Source organism: Vipera berus (genome assembly GCF_964194415.1).
Source record: "Vipera berus genome assembly, chromosome: 6".
Classification (NCBI taxonomy): domain Eukaryota; kingdom Metazoa; phylum Chordata; class Lepidosauria; order Squamata; family Viperidae; genus Vipera; species Vipera berus.
In genome coordinates this window covers 55,095,553-55,116,574 of record NC_138208.1, presented here as the reverse complement: position 1 = coordinate 55,116,574, position 21,022 = coordinate 55,095,553, and the positions used below count along the sequence as shown (strand labels likewise).

At 35.8% G+C, this 21,022-nt stretch overlaps 2 protein-coding genes across 4 annotated transcripts in view; both read left to right on the top strand.

Moving 5' to 3' along the window:
* The window catches only part of FGD6 (FYVE, RhoGEF and PH domain containing 6), a 377,558-nt gene that overhangs the window by 89,473 nt on the left and 267,063 nt on the right, over window positions 1–21,022 (top strand). The gene's annotated exons all lie outside the window — the stretch shown is intronic.
* The window catches only part of NR2C1 (nuclear receptor subfamily 2 group C member 1), a 46,680-nt gene that overhangs the window by 12,989 nt on the left and 12,669 nt on the right, over window positions 1–21,022 (top strand). For all 3 annotated transcript variants that reach the window (XM_081331126.1, XM_081331127.1, XM_081331128.1), the window contains 9 exons: window positions 3,418–3,473; window positions 5,276–5,351; window positions 5,915–6,022; window positions 7,014–7,241; window positions 7,811–7,892; window positions 8,392–8,571; window positions 12,041–12,188; window positions 12,277–12,367; window positions 20,411–20,595. In XM_081331126.1, the coding sequence (XP_081187252.1) occupies window positions 5,298–5,351; window positions 5,915–6,022; window positions 7,014–7,241; window positions 7,811–7,892; window positions 8,392–8,571; window positions 12,041–12,188; window positions 12,277–12,367; window positions 20,411–20,595 (1,076 nt within the window). In that variant the 5' untranslated portion in view covers window positions 3,418–3,473; window positions 5,276–5,297. The remainder of the gene's footprint in view (window positions 1–3,417; window positions 3,474–5,275; window positions 5,352–5,914; window positions 6,023–7,013; window positions 7,242–7,810; window positions 7,893–8,391; window positions 8,572–12,040; window positions 12,189–12,276; window positions 12,368–20,410; window positions 20,596–21,022) is intronic.

The following is a 21,022-nucleotide window of genomic DNA, read 5'->3' as shown; positions in this document are numbered from 1 at the left end:
TACTTTCTTTGTGTTTATTTGATTCCTATTCAAGAGAATTACTTTATATATAGTCAATATAGGCACAGAGTTAAATTTTTTAACATTTTCTAATGGTGGAGTGCCTCGTGATTTTTTTCATGAAACAAGTGTGCCTTTGCCCAAAAAAGGTTGAAAAACACTGCAGTAAGGAATTGAGAATATGTGGTACCTAGACGAACCAGTTTGGGGTAGTGGTTAAGGCATCAGGCTAGAAACTGGGAGATCATTAGTTCTGGAGCTGTCATAGTCATGAAGCCAGTTTGGATGATCTTATGCCAGTCACTCTCGGGCATAAGGCAATAACAAACCACTTCCAAAAACCCTCGCCAAGAACACTGCAGGGACTTCTCCAGGCAGTCATCAGGAGCCAACAAACTGACGACACAAAAAAGAAAAAGTGACATTAACAAAGAATTGGTTATAGAATGTAGTTTCTAATACATCTAGCTTTTTCTCAAGGTTGGAAAATAATGGCTAGAAGTATCCATTGTGAGGAAGCAAACAATTATTGCTATAATTTGAACAAATTCTGGTTTGCAGTATACATAATAGCACCATATAGTTGGCATGTATCACAACCTACTACTTGATAAGATAGAAAAATGTGGGTTAGATAGCATCACCACCCGATGGATTCGTAGCTGGCTGACAGGCCGTACTCAGCGTGTGGTCCTCAATGGAACCGCATCTACATGGAAGGAAGTGTGTAGTGGGGTGCCCCAGGGCTCTGTTCTGGGCCCAGTGCTCTTCAATATCTTCATTAATTATTTGGATGAGGGGATAGATGGGGAACTCATCAAATTTGCAGACGACACCAAGCTGGCAGGAATAGCCAATACTCCAGAAGATAGGCTTAAGATACAGAAGGATCTGGACAGACTCGAACACTGGGCACTATCTAACAAAATGAAATTCAATGGTGAAAAAAGTAAGGTTCTACATTTAGGCAGGAAAAATCAAACACATAGGTATAGTATAGGTGGTACCTTGCTCAATAGTAGTAACTGTGAGAGGGATCTCGGAGTCTTAGTAGACAATCACTTCAATATGAGCCAGCAGTGTGCTGCAGCTGCCAAAAAAGCCAACACAGTGCTAGGCTGCATTAACAGAGGGATAGAATCAAGATCAAGTGAAGTACTAATACCACTTTACAATGCTTTGGTAAGGCCACACCTGGAATACTGCATCCAGTTTTGGTCACCACGATGTAAAAAAGATGTCAAGACTCTAGAAAGGGTACAGAGAAGAGCAACAAAGATGATTAGGAGACTGGAGGCTAAAACATATAGGGAACGGTTGCTGGAATTGGGTATGTGTAGTTTAATGAAGAGAAGGGTGAGGGGTGACATGATAGCAGTGTTCCAATATCTCAGGGGCTACCACAAAGAAGAGGGAGTCAAGCTATTCTCCAAAGCACCTGAAAGCAGGACAAGAAGCAATGGATGGAAACTAGTCAAGGAGAGAAGCAACCTAGAACTAAGGAGAAACCTCCTGACAGTTAGAACAATTAACCAGTGGAACAACCTGCCACCAGAGGTGGTGAATGCTCCAACACTGGAGGTTTTTAAGAAGAGACTGGACAGCCATTTGCCTGAAATGGTATAAGGTTTCCTGCCTGAGCAGGGGGTTGGACTAGATGACCTCCAAGGTCCCTTCCAACTTTATTTTTATTATTATTATTATTATTATTATTTATTATTATTATTATTATTATTATTATTATTAATGTGCTATATATTATAGTAAAAACAATATTAATTGCCATTAAAAAGTATCTCATAAAAGTGTGTGTAGGTATGTTAGGTTTAGGCAGTGATAAAGTTTCAAATGAGCAAAGTTTAGAGAATAATGTATGTAAGGCACTAGTGGTAGTAGCTTTATTATGATTAGTAACTACAAATAAACGCTATGTTAAAAGAAAAAGGTAAATTCAAGTAAAATTATGTAGGCCATTATAAATAAGAGTTGAAAAAAAATCTATAAAACTAACAGTATAAATATTCAGAGCTAAATTACTAAAACTATTAAATTATCCATCACAAAAAACTTCAAAATATCTAATTTTTAAGTTAGTTGTAATTAGAACATTTAACTTAAGTGATAACTCATATTAACATAAATGAAGTAATATACATTTGTTAGCTAACTTCGATTGTTGCATAACATTATAAAATCATGCGATGAATTTTAAAATATCTTGACCAGAAGATTATAAGATTGTATAGGGAAAACCAAACTATCTTGTCACAAATGCCACTTTCTTGGAGGTCCTATCCAAAGTATTAGCTGTAAGGGGGATAATAAGATTAGCACCTGCATTTTTCTTATCTCTTGTTGAAAGAAGTCTAATCGGAGTCTTTAATGCCAATTTGAATAAAAGGAGTAACATAAACATGGTATTCATTCAATTTCTTCTATGTGCATAGATGTTCTTGTATTGGTATGCCATTTCATATCCTTTTGGAAAAGGTGAAGATAAAACATTTAGTTTAGCTAATGTACAGACTCTAGGCAAAAAAATGTTGGTAAGGTATCTGACCTCTGATGCCTTCTTAGCATGCCTAAGTTTCAGATTTTTTAAGTAAAGCTTAGATCTTTTTGTAAATCTAGGTCAAGAAAGTTACGTTTATTTTTCCAATAGACTTTTATCATAGCCAATTAAGAAGGGCCAAGAATTCTTTATTGTCCATTGTAGGTGGGTGGTGTTTCTTTTTTGATAGTTGGGACAAATGTACATCCCTGTTTCACCATCTTCTGAGTGGATATTGTTGGAGAGAAGACAGATGGTCTCAATAGCTGCATGGGACTTGCATGATGTTATACTGTATAATTACCGGTAATATGGGAACATGGTAATCAGGAGATGAAACTTGGTTTCTTCCATATCTTGCTTCTTGAGATCAAATTAATGCTGTCTAATGAATTTACCATGGAGTCATGCAGTGTACTTTTCAATCAAAAGTTAGAGGTAACTAGATGGTAGTCTAACATTGAACAACCCTTGCTCTTCCTCTGTATAAGCACTCATCTTGCATTATCAGCAGTTCCTTTTCTGATTTACACAGCTACTGTTTCACAAATTTGATGAAAATGCATGTACTTTAAGGAGGTGCTGACAGGTATGATGTATGCATTGCAAATCATCTTTCCTTTTAGAATTCAGATCTCGATACAATCTATGTGTGTGTGTGTGTGTGTGTGTGTGTGTATTAAATAATCATAATCAAAACATTAAAAAGTCACTGACAATCTTCATTTCAAACAAATAAAGTTTAATAAAATATTTGTGCTTAGTATTTTGCTAATTCTTGCATTGATTAAGAATCCTTCTATAAATCCATTTTTGGATTTTGTAATGCTTTATAATGAATTATTTTTCTTTCTATAAACTCACAGGAGTCTCCAAATAATGATTATGCATACAGGAACTGAAGTATAACATTATACCTATGGTAAGAAGAAGGCATGATTTCTGTTTGTATTTCATCATTCAATTCAACTGGAACAATTAACAAAAGAGAAAATCGAAAAATAATACATACAAGAAAAATTAAACACACGACATCAGTGTATTCATAAATAACATTTAGGTATTTATTTAAATACATAAAGCCTGCCTTCTAGTGTGGATGAGATTAAGGATGGATATAATTTTAAGAATTAAATCTAATATAAAAATTAGAATTATATCAAAGAAAAATGAAAAGAAAGTTTTTTTAAAAAAAGAATTATATACAGGTAGTCCTCAACTTACAACTGGTTATAATAGCCTTAGAAAGGGTGCTTTATGGCCCTATGCTCTCTTAAAACATCACCTTCATGGTCACCATGCTTTTTGGGCACTTGGCAATCTGTTTGCACTTAAAACCGGTTGCCAAGTGCCTTGCAATTATGTGATCACCATTTGCAATCTTCTCTGCTGGCCTCTCTGGAAAGTCAATGGGGAAGCCAAGAGGGAAGGTCGCATGCTGCAGCTGTCTGCCAAGAATTCTTATTGTCTCTGGGGCTGGTCGAAAGAGCTGCCTGCCAAGGGAAGCTTCAATGGTCTCCAGAAATGGATCCTGGATGCTAGAGATCCAACTTCCGTTCCTGCAGCCTGACAAACAAGTTTTCTTTGTGCACAGAGGGGAGTTAACTCCACCAGCCTATAGAAACAGAGCTCAGATCCCAAAGAAGAGTTCTGTTCCATGTACTGAGGGGAGCCAAAATCATTTGGCAGGCAGCTTTTTCACTCTATCCACTTAACCATCTTGGAGATCACTTAATGACCGCAACCAGGAGTGCCAGCATTATGGTTATTGAGTGAATCAATCCTGTGGGCATCTCTTAACGACCACTTCATTGAGCAACCAAGATTTAGATCCCAAATGTAGTCGTAAGTCAAAGACTACGTGTAGTAAAATCAGGCAGACAGTTTAGATAAAATTTATATTGCCTCTATAAGTGAATGCCAGAATAAGATCTGAATCTTGCCTTTTATGGCTTCAGTTTAGATGAGGGGAAAAAACTATTTTTCTGTTTGCCTGGATTTATTATTATTATTATTATTATTATGATTGGTATTTAAATATTTATTATAAAAACATTTACTTCCAAAAACATCCTAGATTAGGTATGTACTTTGTAGAAATTATCCTGGCTTTGAAATTAGTACTTAATTCTTAAGGAATTATAAACATCTATAATTGAAAGATATTTATTCAAAATGAACTTTTAAAAGATGTCTTAAATAAAACAGTCAAGTCCATTTTTAAAAATATAGCCATAATTCAAATTAGAAATAGGCAAACATGGTCTTTTCCTTATCTGTTAAGCAACTAGGAATTTAGACCAATAGAAGTAATCCTCGTTTAGTGACTGCTCTGACTGCAATTATACCTTGTTTAGCAACTGTTTGCAGTTATGATGGTGATGAAAAATAACTTTACGTCCAATCCTTGCATTTAAGACTTTCAGCAAAAGAAAACTGAAATAAGATCATAAAGACTGTCGTGGTTTCACTTAGTGACTGCTTCACTTTATGACCAAGTTGCTGGTACCAATTGTGATTGCCAGAAGAAGACTATTTATACTTTTTTTTTGCATAAGCAGGAAATGCTAATGCCATGAACCTGGAATAGATCTTGAAAGGGGTACTCATTTTTCTCTGCAAAAAAGCAAGGAATTAAAGTAACATGAGGTCAGCTGCTTCTCTTATCCAAATTGTTCATTATTTGTATTGTAATTTTTTAAAAGGAAAATATCTCTTTTACAGAGAATACTGATGATTCAGAATCATGGCAACTATTGAGGAATTGGCCCATCAAATTATGGAACAAGAAATGGGGGAGGTATTTACATTTTTTTTTCTAAAGTTTTATAATAATAATGAATGTATAGAAATTTTTTAAGGGACGCAGTGGCTTAGTGGGTTAGGACGCTGAGCTTGTTGATCTGAAGGTCAGCAGTTTGGCGGGTCAAATCCTGAGTGCCACGTAGCAGAGTGAGCGCCTGTTACTCGTCCCAGCTTCTGCCAACCTAGCAGTTTGAAAGCACGTAAAAATGCAAGTAGAAAAATAGGGACCACTACGGTGGGAAGGTAACAGCGGCCCGTGCGCCTTTGGCGTCTAGTGATGCCGGCCACATGACCACAGAGACGTCCTCGGGCAAGCGCTGGCTCTTCAGCTTTGAAACGGAGATGAGCACCGGCCCCTAGAGTCGGAAACGACTAGCACGCATGTGCGGGGGAACCTTTACCTTTACCTATAGAAATTTTTTACTAGGTCATTATCCAACACTTTGGAATTTTGTGGGCAACTTGAATGCAAAGCAAAAAACTTTATCCTGTGCTAGAGGAGTTTACTTCCAATAAACAATGCAGCTTTCAGTGTTTTCTTCTTCTTTTTTTTTGTAGATAACACACTCCCAAGGGTCTGTTACACAGACATTAATGGATGGAACAGCACAAAGAATTCAGATTGTTCCTGCTGATGCAGGACTTTCCTTACCACAGCGGATACAGGTAAAAGCTATTTTGTCTCTTTTTGTACTCCATTAAATAATTGAAAAATATTTTGATATCTAAACATGATTTTTAAAGCCCTAGAAAAATATGCAGAAATATAATAAAATGGAAATATGTAGAATACATCATAACGTGTTATGTTATCGTACAATATGATCATATTTATTACGTTTTAAAAGAAGTATTCTGTAAAAAGAAAGCTGCCAATATTTTCAGTAATAGAAAGAGGGTGAGTTGCAAACGGTTGCACTCTGTTCTTCAGATTTTTTTTATCTCTTAATTCTTCAAGCCATGGAGAAAAATCATAAGAAAACAGTCAGAATATTGATTTCTTTTATTTCCAGATAAAAGTGTTTTCCAGAAAAATGCAAGCAACCAGGAAGGCTCTCCCATGTGCCCTTATGGAGAAGAGAGCATCTTCTCAGTGCAGAAATAGATCATAGATTTGAGGAAAGGGATGCGCTTTATACTACTTACATAGTATAAAAGGAACGATCTCTCATTAATGCATTAGATTAGCCCTTCCCATCTAATGCTGTTCAGATGTGTTTGATAATTTTTAACCAACATGTTGACTGAGAAATATGGATAGCTGTCTAGAATTCTTCCTATAGTACATTTTCAGGAATAAATTCTTATCTCAAAAAGAATTGAATGTATTCCAATAAGTGCATATTTTTAGGGTTTTGATTTCTATTGTTTCTTTAATAAAAATTATAAAAATCTTTCCAGGACAGCAAGTATAGATTTTTAAAATTGTTGATAAATTCGAGAACTAGACTATAAAATGTATTCCACTGAGTAATTTTCCACAGATAATGATTCTGGTATAAAATGTTTAAGGCTGAAATATTGTTGGTCTTAGTGTTAATGCATGGAATACTCTGAAAACAGATTCAGTTTGTGATCGCAGCTGTCTTAGATCACATCTTTTAAAAACTTTTTTATAGTAAATTACAATAATAAGTTGAAGCAAATATGTTACCAGATTGTTACAGATCAACAGACAGGGCAAAAAATTCAAATTGTGACAGCACTGGATCAGACAACAACAAGCAAACAGTTCATTTTAACAAATCATGATGGTTCTACCCCAAGTAAAGTGATCCTTGCAAGACAAGATGCTACACCAGGAAAGGTTTTTCTGACAACTCCCGATGCTGCAGGAGGCCAGCTGTTTTTTACATCCCCAGATATATCTGCACAGCACATTCAGGTATGGTGTCCTATTTTATGATGGTTTATTCATACAACTTTTAAAAATGAAAGCCGCCTCAGTAGTTATGATAGGCAGTTTTATGCTATCAAAATATAGCAACTTTATATCTGAGGAATGTGCAGGTGCTAAGTTCTTTGATATAAATTAGATAACAATGTAGTCCAGCGAATAGTTTTATTGTTTATGATGCTTATGAAATTAGAAAAAGTATAGTGGAATAAAACTATATTTCTAACCATTCTAGACATTCTGCATCTTAAATTAAATCTTAATTTTCTAAAGTAAATACAGTTTAATTTTGATTAGATTCAATTTGAAATACAGTAAAATAGAAAAAGGGTGAAAATCAAATTAAAGAATGACTCATAAGCTCTTAATCATAATTATGTTTATTCTTTCCTGTTTAGTTTATCAAGTGCAGGATTAATACAATAATTTCTGAGGTATTACCAAATGCATACTTCTTTGAAATATGCTTCCTCTCTTCTTTTTTTGGAATCTATAGATATGACTTTAAACAAACGTTAGTGAAAACAAGAAGTATTACATTGTATATTTTTTTCCAGATTTTGACAGACAATTGTTCAACAGAGCAAACCTTAAATAAAGTATTTGATCTCTGTGTTGTTTGTGGAGACAAGGCTTCAGGTAAATCACTATGTACTTTGCAGAATGAATTTTAAGAATCTAACTTTCTTCATCTTATCAAGTATTAACTTCATTTTCTTTTTCTTTTATGGGTAATATACTTAAAATTGCATAAATATGATTGCATTGAAGCTAAGAGCTGTTAAAAACATCAGAAAGGAAAAATCAAATTCTTAAAAGTATGAAATAATTCTGCTTATAATGAGACATTTTGAATAGTACTTATATGTGATAAATAGCATAGTTCTTTGAGCATGTTAATTTCTATTTCCATGCAGTTGATATGAGTATCTCTGATGAGCATGTGACATAAATATAGAAATGTCTATATTCCATAAGCCTGCATTCTTTTTTCAATGGCAACATTTATTTCAGTTTAAGCATAAAACATTTTGCATTTTCAGCAGTCAGCAGTTCTGAGAACAATACATTTGTTAACATGTATCTGATAAAACAGAAGCAAATAGAGTAAAGTTAATACATTTTGTTATGAAATCAGGACGCCATTATGGAGCAGTGACTTGTGAAGGTTGCAAAGGATTCTTTAAAAGAAGTATACGGAAGAATTTGGTGTATTCATGTCGGGGAACAAGAGATTGTGTGATTAACAAGCATCATAGAAACAGATGTCAGTACTGTAGGTTGCAAAGATGTATTGCATTTGGAATGAAACAAGACTGTAAGTTTAAAAGTCATAAGTAACGTAATGCTGTATTGTTTTTTGCACCATTCTTGCATGTTACATTTAGCTAGATAAATAATAAATTAAAAGTTAGAAAGACTACCTGTATGTTAGAATTCTTTTTTAAAATATATTTTATTGATTTTTAACAATAACAATCTTTACTGCTTAGCAACTAGCATGTTGTCTGGGTTCATATATTTAAAAACAATAATTTATTAATTAATAATTAATTCCATAGTCAATATATTAGTTAACGATATGTATCCTTGATCTTCTCTTCTTCCAGTAGTCTCCTTTTGTCAACATTAAACCAATATAATTCTTAATACTTTCAATACATACAAGGTTAAATATAAACATTTTTCTTGTGTTTGTACAAATAACAATAACATCAACATATAACATCTTTTCTAATTGGCTTATGTATTTATAAAGGTCACCTTATTGAGTCACTATGTGTCTTGTTTTCAAGATTCTTATTTAAGCTTAGTTTCCCCTCCGTGTTCAAACCATTCTTATAAGTCATGATTTTCTCAAAATTAATTACCTTTAAATATCCAAACTGTTCATTCACATACACCATCCCAATATTTTTACATTTCATATATTATAAAAGATACTATGCTACTTGTATATCTTATCCCTCTTACTGTAGGGCCTCTTTATATCCAAAGTTTATATATTCTTTTAACCATATTCAAACAAGTGTTTAATCATATAGTATTCCATCTGGTAAATCGAGTCAAATCTCTTGAATCTAACTCTAGCCTTTTTCTTTTGCGAGGAAGCTTTCCAAGTCAGTATGTTCAGCTTGCCAGGGGGATTCTTCCTGTATTTTTGTGAATGTTGTTGGGAATAGGAAAGACAAATTAGGTAGGATGTACATTTTTTGTCTCCCAAACAGTAAAGATTCTCCTGGCAGCAATATAATCCATTTTGTTAGATCTTCTTTCTTATCCTCAAGTTTGACTTGGAATCCTGAAAGATAAAATATCTTCCATTTTCATTGTTGTAGCAAAATCTTGCGGATATTCTTTTGTTTGTAATAAGTTGTAGTTCTCTTCATTTGCAGCTGCCTTATTTAGGTCACTTTCTTCTAGTTTGTGTTCTGTTATCTGATTTGTTTGCTCATTCTTTATCGTCGTTTTCTGAGAGTTTTTTAATTGTAAGTTTAGATTAAGGATCTGCTCATTTATGTCATCAAAGTTGTTTTTAATCTCATCATAATTTGAAACAATTGTCATTTGAATCTGTCGCACCATTGCATACATTTCCTCCTGGAATGTATTTATCTTGTCTTGGAGTATTGTATATAGTCGTTCACCAGTACCATAGTTTCTGTAATTGGCCTTGTCAAGCCAGCCAATCTTAAAATCCAAACAACCAAATCTTGTATAGTTCTTATCTTTATATATGTTTTTTTTACAATCCAATGTGTTTCCAATTGTCAAAGCATCACTAAAAGCAGTATTTTGTAACAGTTCTTCTGTTCATGGGTCTTACAGTTGTCATCCAGCCAAAAATTCAGTCCAGGGTATTTTAACCACCTAAGAGCTTTCCAGTAAACTCTCCCCTAGAAAACTAGCCAAAAGTCAAGGTTTTTTTTCTCTGCAAACAATTCTTGAACTTAGAAATCACAGCTCAGTAAGTATTTATAATCTCAGAAGGTCAACAGTGTATAAAGCAAATGTAGTTCTATATAGTAGATAGCTCAATGTATTTTCTTTCCTTTGTTCCCAGCTGTTCTCTATTTGGGTAGAAGTCACTAAGGTTCAAAGGAACAAGTTGTTCTCTATTTCTGGGCGTTTTGCCAATTTCTGAGTCAATGCAGCTGTAGTTTTATATTCTAATCCTCCACTAGATGTCAGTAACTATTCATGTTCCAACTTTTAAAACAAATTATTTTCTTATATTTTCATCAATACTCTTTCCGATGTAAAATCTTAACAGGTTTCATAATTTTCAGATTTATTCAGACTGTAGTATTAATTCCATTTCAATATATTTCTGACCCCCATAAAAAGTAATTCGACACTTCCGTCTATAGAAGGGTGGGGGTGCGTTCCCCTCCCTTCTCATTTTCAGAGGGTTTTTTTGCTTCTTCAGGATCTTTTCCAGGAAATCAGTTACAAAATAGGAGAGAGAAGATCGATATTCTCACCCAGTTCCAAGCACGCTGTTCACAGTTGTTCTGGTTAGTGCTTTTGGACTTTGCCGGTAGCTTGGGCTAGTCACCGAGGTGTAGCTAGCCTTTCTCCTGTCAGGTTGGAGGGGTTCCCCCGGATCAAACGGATCAACCACCATCATTCCACAATCATTGGGGGGAACCCTCCGTCGCCTCTCCGGGGTGACTGTAGACCCATTTAGGGTGCCCTAGCAGGGCACAACCAGCTGTGGGGTGTGGAGCCCTACAATCCCTTGGCCGTGTTGCTATGTTGCAAGACTGGAAGTCTGCATGTTAGAATTCTTATATGTGTGCATATATAATGCTGATAAAGTATATCTTAAAGATGTAAGATATTTTAGATTTTGCAAGTCCCTTTCTTTCCCCCCACCCATTATAAAATGGAGAATTATAACCTATTGACATCTATGGAAAACATCTCATTTGTTTACTTGGGTTGAAAGAGACCTATCTCTGATGCTCAGATCAGTGGCAGCAATCACTTCCAAATTCTGTTTGAACAAACCACAAGATTCCTTAGCAGCTTTCTAGAGATTCTCAATAAAATAAGTAGCTATTTCCTTGAAAGTTTATCAAATATCTATTTTAATTCCTTTAAAACTTACAAGCAAGTGAGAGAATTGAGTTTGCTATGCAAACACACAATTATACAATAAATAAACCTGTTATTAGTATTTGCGAAGCCCTTGGGCTCACTATTTTTCCAGAGACAACAGGTACAGACTTGAGGCAAAAGAGTTGAATGAATATCTTTAAACACTCCTGAGACAATATAAGATTGGAAATTACTGTTGTAAAAATGTTAACAAACTAATATTTTCTTATGAAAATATACAGTTATGTACAATAAATGTGTATTTAAGTTTTGCATAACTATAAATTGATAGGAATACAACACTAGAAAAGTTTCAGTAATAAAAAGTGATTATAAAACTGCAATGAAGTTAAGATTGTTTTATTCCTACCCCCTGACTCCTTTGCATGAATATGATCTTATAATTAACATTGATAAATTTTATAATTTATATAAATTGATACTAATGCTATTTCTATTAGAATTTGAAAGAAATTATGTATACTATTCTGTATACCAAATTTCAAACCAATCGATAATATCTGAAGTTGTTTTATAAGAAATTGGTTAGATTTAATATAAGAAGCAATTACATTTAAAACTACCAAGTTGGCCAAGTAACTAAAAATCCAAAACTGGTTTATAAAAGCTAAAGCTAAATGTGGTTGAATATTGAATTGATTTTGATAATTCCACCTTTGTAGCTGTACAGTGTGAAAGAAAACCTGTTGAAGCATCACGAGAAAAATCTTCAAATTGTGCAGCTTCTACAGAAAAGATTTATATTCGAAAAGATTTACGAAGTCCTCTTACAGCAACTCCCACTTTTGTAACAGATAGCGAAACAGCAAGGTATGCAAATATTTTTCTAGTTTTGATCTCTTTTACATTTAGGCCATTCTGAAAAGCATGAAGTAATCTTTGTGTTCTTTCATTTCAGATCAACAGGAATGTTGGAGTCTGGAATGTTTGTTAATATTCATCAGTCTGGATTAAAGAATGAACCTGCAGTACTGATGGCTGCAGATAAGGTATTGAATAAAATAGATGATTTTTATAATATTTTTATAATATTAAAGAAGTGGCTTCCAACTTTCATCACATCAACCATAAGCTAATATAAATAGTATTCTATCCTCTTTTAAAGTACAAATTTAAAAAATCTCTTCGCCCCTTAACCTAACTTTTATCTATAAGCAATTAGGGAATTGTCATCTTTTCAGTCCTTGTTTAGCAAAAAGTCATTAGGAGTTATCAGAAATATAAAACAATTATATCCCTGATCAAATAATCCAAATTTATATTCCTTCTTTTTTGTTCTTCAGAATTGTAATCTTTAAATTATTCCAATGGCATCATAGATTTTGATCTTTCATCAAACTTTGGCAAAAGGAGTCTTCTGTGTTTTTTGTAATAATAAAATGGTATTCTCCAGAATTTGTTCTCACAGCTATTCTAACCTTTTTTTATTTGTCTTTTATATTCCCATTTTGGTGATCTCAATTTTGTTGTCTTCCATGCCTTCAAATTCTATAATGTCAGGTTAAAGTTTTTTCCATTTTTTTCCTCATTTTCTAAAAATGAATCCACTAAAATCTAAATCTTTTCTAAAATTTTAGCAATATCAGTCCATTTATCAAAAACATTTTAAGGTAAAAAAGATTGTAGCAGGTTTAGCCATTTTAACTCTTTTCTGACTAGTCCTTTAGTTCCCTCTAATGTCCATTTGCAATTTTCATCAAATCTCATTCCTAATACAAATTTAGATCCATTTCAGTTGTTTCCCACAAACATATTACTTAATTATATTCTTATTTTTCATATTTTACAGAAAAAATATTTCAAAATCTCTTTGGTCTCCCAGTCTGTTTAAAACTTTCTTAAATTAAATTCATTTTCATTTTTTGCTTTTGCTAATTTTGTAATTATTTTAAATTCTTTAGTCTCTGTTTAAAATTTCTTAAATCCAAAGAAAGTAAAACTCACTACCATGTTTCCTTGAAAATAAGACCGAGTCTTATTTATTTATTTTTTCCTCCAAAAGAGGCACCAGGTCTTATTTTCAGGGTTGTCTTTTCCACTCACTTCCGGCACTTACAGCCCCATCCAACCAGCCCATTTCTTCTGCGGCCGAAGGAGCTGCTTCATTCTGCAGCTGAGAATGGAACTCAGGCCTTACAGTAAAAGGCCTTTCCAGAAGGCCACTGCAACCAAGAACTGAGCTATGGATTAAATCCATAGGTCGGTTCTCAGTCGTAGTGGCCTTCCGGAAAGGACTCTTGGCTGTGAAATGCAGGCCTGGGGATGCTGCAGAACAAGTGGGCCAGCAAGGAGAGGCCTGGTTGCAAGGTAAGTGGGTGCGAGGTGCGTGGGGTAGCTCCATATCCCCACCCCAACCCTAGCTTGATTTTTAGGCATGCGCTTCGCTCCAAAACTGAGGCTTATTTTGGGGGTAGGGCTTATATTAGGGCCATCCCCCAAAATCAAACTAGGGCAAATTTTTTGGGGGGTAGGTCTTACTTTCAGAGAAACATGGTAGGTGTCAAACTACTCACAGTTTTGAAGGTTTTAATATCCATAAAGTTAAATTGAACATTTCTGAATGTGATTAGAAAGTGAGTTCAGTTTAGTGAGTGTCCTTTTAAAGGCTTGTTCCTTTTCTGTCAGCTAAAATGCATCTTTTGTACATTGTTTTAAAATATTTTATTTTGGCCTACTCTTCAGTATCATCACCACAGTGTCTATGCTGATCTTTGGGTAGTTTGATTGAATCTTTTCTCACCACAAAAATATTAAAATTACCTCAGAATTCAGTTGAAGACAAAAGTAGTTCCTGAATAATCTTTACCAAAGGAAATTGTCATAAAGAGGAGATTTGCAAGAATCCTCTTTTCATATTCAAAACCCACATGACTTCTTTTTTATATTTGACAGAGAATGTGTTAACAACATCATGCTAAGCCTCTTAAATGGATATCTAATGGCAAGATTTATTGGGATTCTTGTTTCTGCAAGTAAGAGAGTTGATAGTCATTATTAGTTGTGTACCATCTAATATTTCAGTGGTTATTAACATGACAATTGCAGCTAATTCTACCAGCTTAGTTTCTACAAAACTCTATCAAAAGCATTGCTAAGCAATAAGTTTTAGCTAAAATGTATAATGACTTGGCTATTTTAGTACTTTGATTTTTGTGTATTACTCAAACACCTTGTAAAACTACCAACAAAGGGGCTTCCGGTTCCGGATCTTGGTGTGGCCAGACGAGCGAGGGAATCGTTCCTTGCGTCACCTGGATTTCTTCGGGGGGGGGCCTGTAAAGGGGTCAAAAGTCGCAAGGGAGGGGTGACGAGTGGGGGAGAGGTCTCTCCAGTCGGCGGTAGAAGGGTGGCGGCCCTCCCGTCAGCTTGGAGCTACTCTCTGAACTGAAGAAGAATGGATCGGCCACTCCCATGGCCCATCGTTTAGCTATTTCCTGCCGAAGCCAAAAGCACAACAAAGCATTTAAAAGCACTTGAAAACTGGGTGAGAATTGCCTTCTTCTTTTCCTAATTGTCTACTTTTCCTATCAAAAGCTTTCCGAATTTGTTTCCCCTTGCAAGGATTTGTTGTTGTTAGTTGCGAAGTCGTGTCCGACCCATCGCGACCCTATGGACAATGTTCCTCCAGGCCTTCCTGTCCTCTACCATCTTCTGGAGTCCAGTTAAGCTCACGCCTACTGCTTCAGTGACTCCATCCAGCCACCTCATTCTCTGTCGTCCCCTTCTTCTATTGCCCTCAATCTTTCCCAGCATTAGGCTCTTCTCCAGTGAGTCCTTCCTCCTCATTAGGTGGCCAAAGTATTTGAGTTTTAGCTTCAGGATCTGGCCTTCCAAAGAGCAGTCAGGGTTGATCTCCTCTAGGACTGACCGGTTTGATCGCCTTGCAGTCCAAGGGACTCGCAGGAGTCTTCTCCAGCACCAGAGTTCAAAGGCCTCAATTCTTTTGCGCTCAGCCTTTCTTATGGTCCAACTTTCACTGCCATACATTGCAACTGGGAAGACCATAGCCTTGACTATACGCACTTTTGTTGACAGGGTGATGTCTCTGCTTTTTAGTGTGCTGTCTAGATTTGCCATGGCTTTCCTCCCTAGGAGCAAGCGTCTTTTAATTTCTTGACTACAGTCCCCATCTGCAGTGATCTTGGAGCCCAGGAAAATAAAATCTGTCACTACCTCCATTTCTTCCCCATCTATTTGCCAGGAATTAAGAGGGCCGGATGCCATGATCTTAGTTTTCTTAATGTTTAGTTTCAACCCAACTTTTGCACTCTCCTTCTTCACTCGCAACAAGAGACTCTTCAGTTCCTCTTCACTTTCTGCCATTAGAGTGGTATCATCTGCATATCTTAGGTTGTTGATATTTCTTCCAGCAATCTTAATTCCAACTTTTGATTCATCTAGCCCTGCCTTTCTCATGATGTGCTCTGCATATAAGTTAAATAGGCAAGGCGACAGTATACAGCCTTGCCGGACTCCTTTCCCAATTTTGAACCAATCAGTGGTTCCGTGTCCAGTTCTCACTGTTGCTTCTTGGCCCGCATATAGGTTTCTCAAGAGACAAATAAGATGTTCTGGTACTCCCATCTCTTTAAGAACTTGCCACAGTTTGTTATGATCCACACAATCAAAGGCTTTAGCATAGTCAATGAAGCAGAAGTAGATGTTTTTCTGGAACTCTCTAGCTTTTTCCATGATCCAGCGTATGTTGGCAATTTGATCTCTAGTTCCTCTGCCTCTTCGAAATCCTGCCTGTACTTCTGGTAGTTCTCGATCCACATACTGCTGGAGTCTAGCTTGTAGGATTTTAAGCATAACTTTACTAGCATGAGAAATGAGTGCAATGGTGCGATAGTTTGAACATTCTTTGGCACTGCCTTTCTTTGGAATTGGAATGTAAACTGATCTTTTCCAATCCTGTGGCCACTGTTGAGTTTTCCAAATTTGCTGACAAATTGAGTGTAGCACTTTTACTGCATCGTCTTTTAAGATTTTGAATAGCTCAGCTGGAATACTGTCACCTCCACTAGCTTTGTTGTTGCTCAGCTTTTCTAAGGCCCACTTCACTTCACATTCTAGGATGTCTGGCTCGAGGTCAGTGACCACCTCATTGTGATTATCAGGGACGTTAAGCTCATTCTTGTATAGTTCTTCTGTGTAATTTTGCCATCTCTTCTTAATCTCTTCTGCCTCTGTTAGGTCCCTGCCATTTTGGTCCTTTATCATGCCCATTTTTGCATTGAACGTTCCCTTCATCTCTCCAATTTTCTTGAAAAGATCTCTGGTCCTCCCTATTCTATTGTTTTCTTCTATTTCTTTGCACTGTTCATTTAAGAAGTCATTCTTATCTCTTCTAGCTATTCTCTGGAATTCTGCATTCAATTGGGCGTATCTTTCTTTTTCTCCCTTGCCTTTTGCTTCCCTCCTTTCCTCAGCTATTTGCAAAGCTTCCTCAGACAGCCATTTTGCTTTCTTGCATTTCTTTTTCTTTGGGATGGTTTTGGTTGCTACCTCTTGTACAATGTTGCGAACCTCTGTCCATAGTTCTTCAGGCACCCTGTCTATCAGATCTAATTCCTTAAATCTATTTGTCACCTCTACTGTATATTCAACAGGGATATGATTTAATTCATACCTGACTGGCCTAGTGCTTTTCCCTACTTTCTTCAGTTTAAGCTTAAACTTTGCAACAAGAAGCTCATGGTCTGAGCCACAGTCAGCTCCTGGTCTTGTTTTTATTGACTGTATAGAGCTTCTCCATCTTTGGCTGCAGAGTACATAGTCAATCTGATTTCTGTGTTGACCGTCTGGTGATGTCCATGTGTAGAGCCGTCTCTTGGGTTGTTGGAAAAGGGTGTTTGCTATGACCATCGTATTCTCTTGACAAAATTCTATCAGCCTGTGCCCTGCTTCATTTTGTACTCCAAGGCCAAACTTGCCTGTTATTCCGGTTATCTTTTGGCTTCCTACTTTAGCATTCCAATCCCCCATGATGATAAGGACATCATTTTTTGGTGTTAGTTCTATAAGGTGCTGTAGGGCTTCATAGAACCGGTCAATTTCATCCTCTTCAGCACCGGTGGTTGGGGCATAGACTTGGACTACTGTGATATTGAATGGTTTGCCTTGGATTCGAACTGAGATCATTCTGTCATTTTGAGGATTGTATCCCAGTATTGCTTTTCCTACTCTTTTATTGACTATGAAGGCTACTCCATTTCTTCTGAGGGATTCTTGCCCGCAGTAGTATACCTGATGGTCATCTGAATTAAATTCACCCATTCCTGTCCATTTTAGTTCGCTGATACCTAAGATGTCAATGTTCAGTCTTGTCATCTCTTGTTTGACCACGTCCAGCTTTCCTTGATTCATGGATCTTACATTCCAGGTTCCTATGGAGAAAAAATCTTTACAGCATCGGACTTTCCTTTCACCACCAGACACATCCACAGCTGAGCGTCCTTTCGGCTTTGGCCCAGTCGCTTCATTCTTTCTGGCGCTACTAGTACTAGCCCTCTGCTCTTCCCCAGTAGCATATTGGACGCCTTCCGACCTGAGGGGCTCATCTTCCAGCGTCATATCGTTTTGCCTTTTGGTACTGTCCATAGGGTTTTCATGGCAAAGATACTGGAGTGGGTTGCCATTTCCTTCTCCAGTGGATCACGTTTTGTCAGAACTCTCTGCTATGACCTGTCCGTCTTGGGTGGCCCTGCACGGCATAGCTCATAGCTTCATTGAATTACGCAAGCCCCTTCGCCACGACAAGGCAGTAATCCATGAAGGGGCTTGCAAGGATAGAGAGAAGGGATTCTTGTTCTTTTCCCCACCCTCCTTAATAGCGGCCTTTGTCTACATTGGGAGAGAAAAGAAAAAGTCCTGTACTAAAGGATACTGATTAATTGGACTTACTGCCTTTTTACTTTCGGCCCAAAGTTCCTATATTTACAGAAATGGACTATTCTACCTATTAGTCTAAAAAAGGGAATAATAATAATAAAAAAGAAATAAATAAAAAGACTCCGTCTGAAAAGGATTTGAAGTACTCTGGGGACATCTAGTGGCTGTTACAGCAAGTGAATACTACTGGCAAACATGCTTGCTTACATTTTGGACTAACCTTGATATTGAGATAAAAACCTGAAACTTCTGGAGATGAATTTGTCTTAGACTTGTGGAGGTAGACACTTACTGATTTTTGTTTGAAAAATAGCCTCCACTAAGGACTATTTATAAATACTACAAAATGGAGAAGGATCAGCCACAATTCTCGCTTGACTATAACCTTATACTTGAAACAATCTATAGAGTCACTGAGATGTCTATCTCCAGATTTAATAATTTACATGCCAACCTTAAGTCACAAACTGAAATCCAGACTGCAACTAAAGAATTTACACTTCAGAATATAACAAAATTGGAAGATACTACTATTGAGACAGAGGAATATAAGCAACAACAACAAAGTGCTGAAAAAACTAATATCCAAAACCTGACTTTACTTAAACAACCTACAATTTTTAAAGTACAAGGAACTACTACTATGACAGACAATCTTAAAGACCAACAACAAACTAGGGAAGAGAGAAGAAGAAGAAGAAGAAGAAGAAGAAGAAGAAGAAGAAGAAGAAGAAGAAGAAGAAGAAGAAGAAGAAGAAGAAGAAGAAGAAGAAGAAGAAGAAGAAGAAGAAGAAGAAAAGTTGGAAGGGACCTTGGAGGTCATCTAGTCCAACCCCCTGCTCAGGCAGGAAACCCTATACCATTTCAGGCAAATGGCTGCCCAGTCTTCTCTTAAAAACTTACAGTGTTGGAGCATTCACCACTTCTGGAGGCAGGTTGTTCCACTGGTTAATTGTTCTAACTGTCAGGAAGTTTCTCCTCTAAACTCAACTCTCTAAAGAGCCTACAATTTCAGAAATACACTACATGCAAGATAGTGTTGCCAACATAGAGGACGCCGAAGACCAACAAAGACAACCTGTGGACAGTCAACTACTAACTATAAAACTGGATAAGATTTTCTACTCAAAACAAATCAACCCAGATGGAAGAAGAATCCAGACTGAACTGCAGACAGAGATGTCAGAGCAAATAGAGTGGAATTTACATGGCAACAATATAATGACTATAAATGGTTCAACCTTTATATATTGCTGATGGTTGGATGGCCTCCTCTGGTGCAAACAATATGCATGCGAGCAAAGAAAGACCTACTTGGCAATTTAAAGCCCTGGGTCTGGAAACCCGACTGGCAAAAAAAGAAACCTAGAGTTAGATTTAAAAAATGAATTCCTAGAGAATTATTGTAGGTCATTTTGTTAGTAATTAGTGACTTATCAGGATCTGAAATAGAAAATATTTGTGAGATAGAATTAAAATGTGTTTAAGTATTTATTAAGCTTATTCCAAATATTATAAATTTATATATTGATATAATGGAAATTTGGCTTAATGGATCCTATGTTTGATGTTAAAATTTTGGTTATGTATAAGTAGAAGTAGATTGATAAATATAGACTCTCCGATTGGTAACTTGTGATGTATTAGGATATGAAATAAATAATGTTTATTAGGTAGAAGCTAGCTATTTAACTATTGGGTGTATGTTAGATGATACAATCTTTGGTGTAATAAGATAAGGGAACTTTGGGTTGTAAATACTATTTGGGATGTTAAAGGTTAAACTTGGATACTATAATTAACATCAAAATTAGATAAAATTTAATAACAGGATATCTTCACTAATTGACCATGCTATTCCTAGAAATTTGTAAGTTTAAATATGTTGTATTGAATGTTGAGGGAACTAGAGAAGGATGTTATGATATTGTAACCCGAACTATGTATTGAAAACTCTGTTACTTAATTGATGACTACCCAGGTATCATGATGCTTTCTAAAAATATAGGTTGTAAATTGAAAAACTAAGAAAACTTTTTTTAAAAAAAAAACTACCAACAAATATTCTGCAATAGAAATACTAATGTCAGGAATGTTACTTATCAATAATTACAAAGTTACTTTTCCCCAATCTTTAGGTTGAAACGTGTCAAGGAGATTTAAGTACTTTAGCAAATGTTGTAACTTCATTAGCAAATCTAAATAAGTCCAAAGATATATCTCAAAACAGTGATGATCTGTCAATCATAGAAAACTTAAGCAATGGAGATACATCACTGTCAGACCTTCAGCAAGATGAACATGCAAGTGCTGATGTTACAAGGTAAGGAGTAATAGTATCCAAATGTTATGACGCAACTTAAGAAATGTAGTAGAATCTTGAAGAAATATGAAAAAATAATGTTAAATCTTCAACTGTATCTTAGTAAGCAGCATGGATTAGCCAGCTATGTGTTTAACAGAATTTAATAGAGATGCCTAATTAGAATACATGTATTTTGTGTTTTTTTAATGAGATTATTTATTAAACATTTGGCAACTGACTCATAGGTATGACAATTGCAGTGTCCCGGGGTCAGATGATCACCTTTTGTAACCTTCTGACAAGCAAAGTCAATAGGGAAGTCAGATTTACTTAACAACTGAATTACTAATTTAACAACTGCAGTGATTTGCTTAACAACTGTGGCAAGAAAAGTGGTAAAACGGGGCAAAACCTGGCAACAAAAATTTTGGGCTCAATTTTGGTT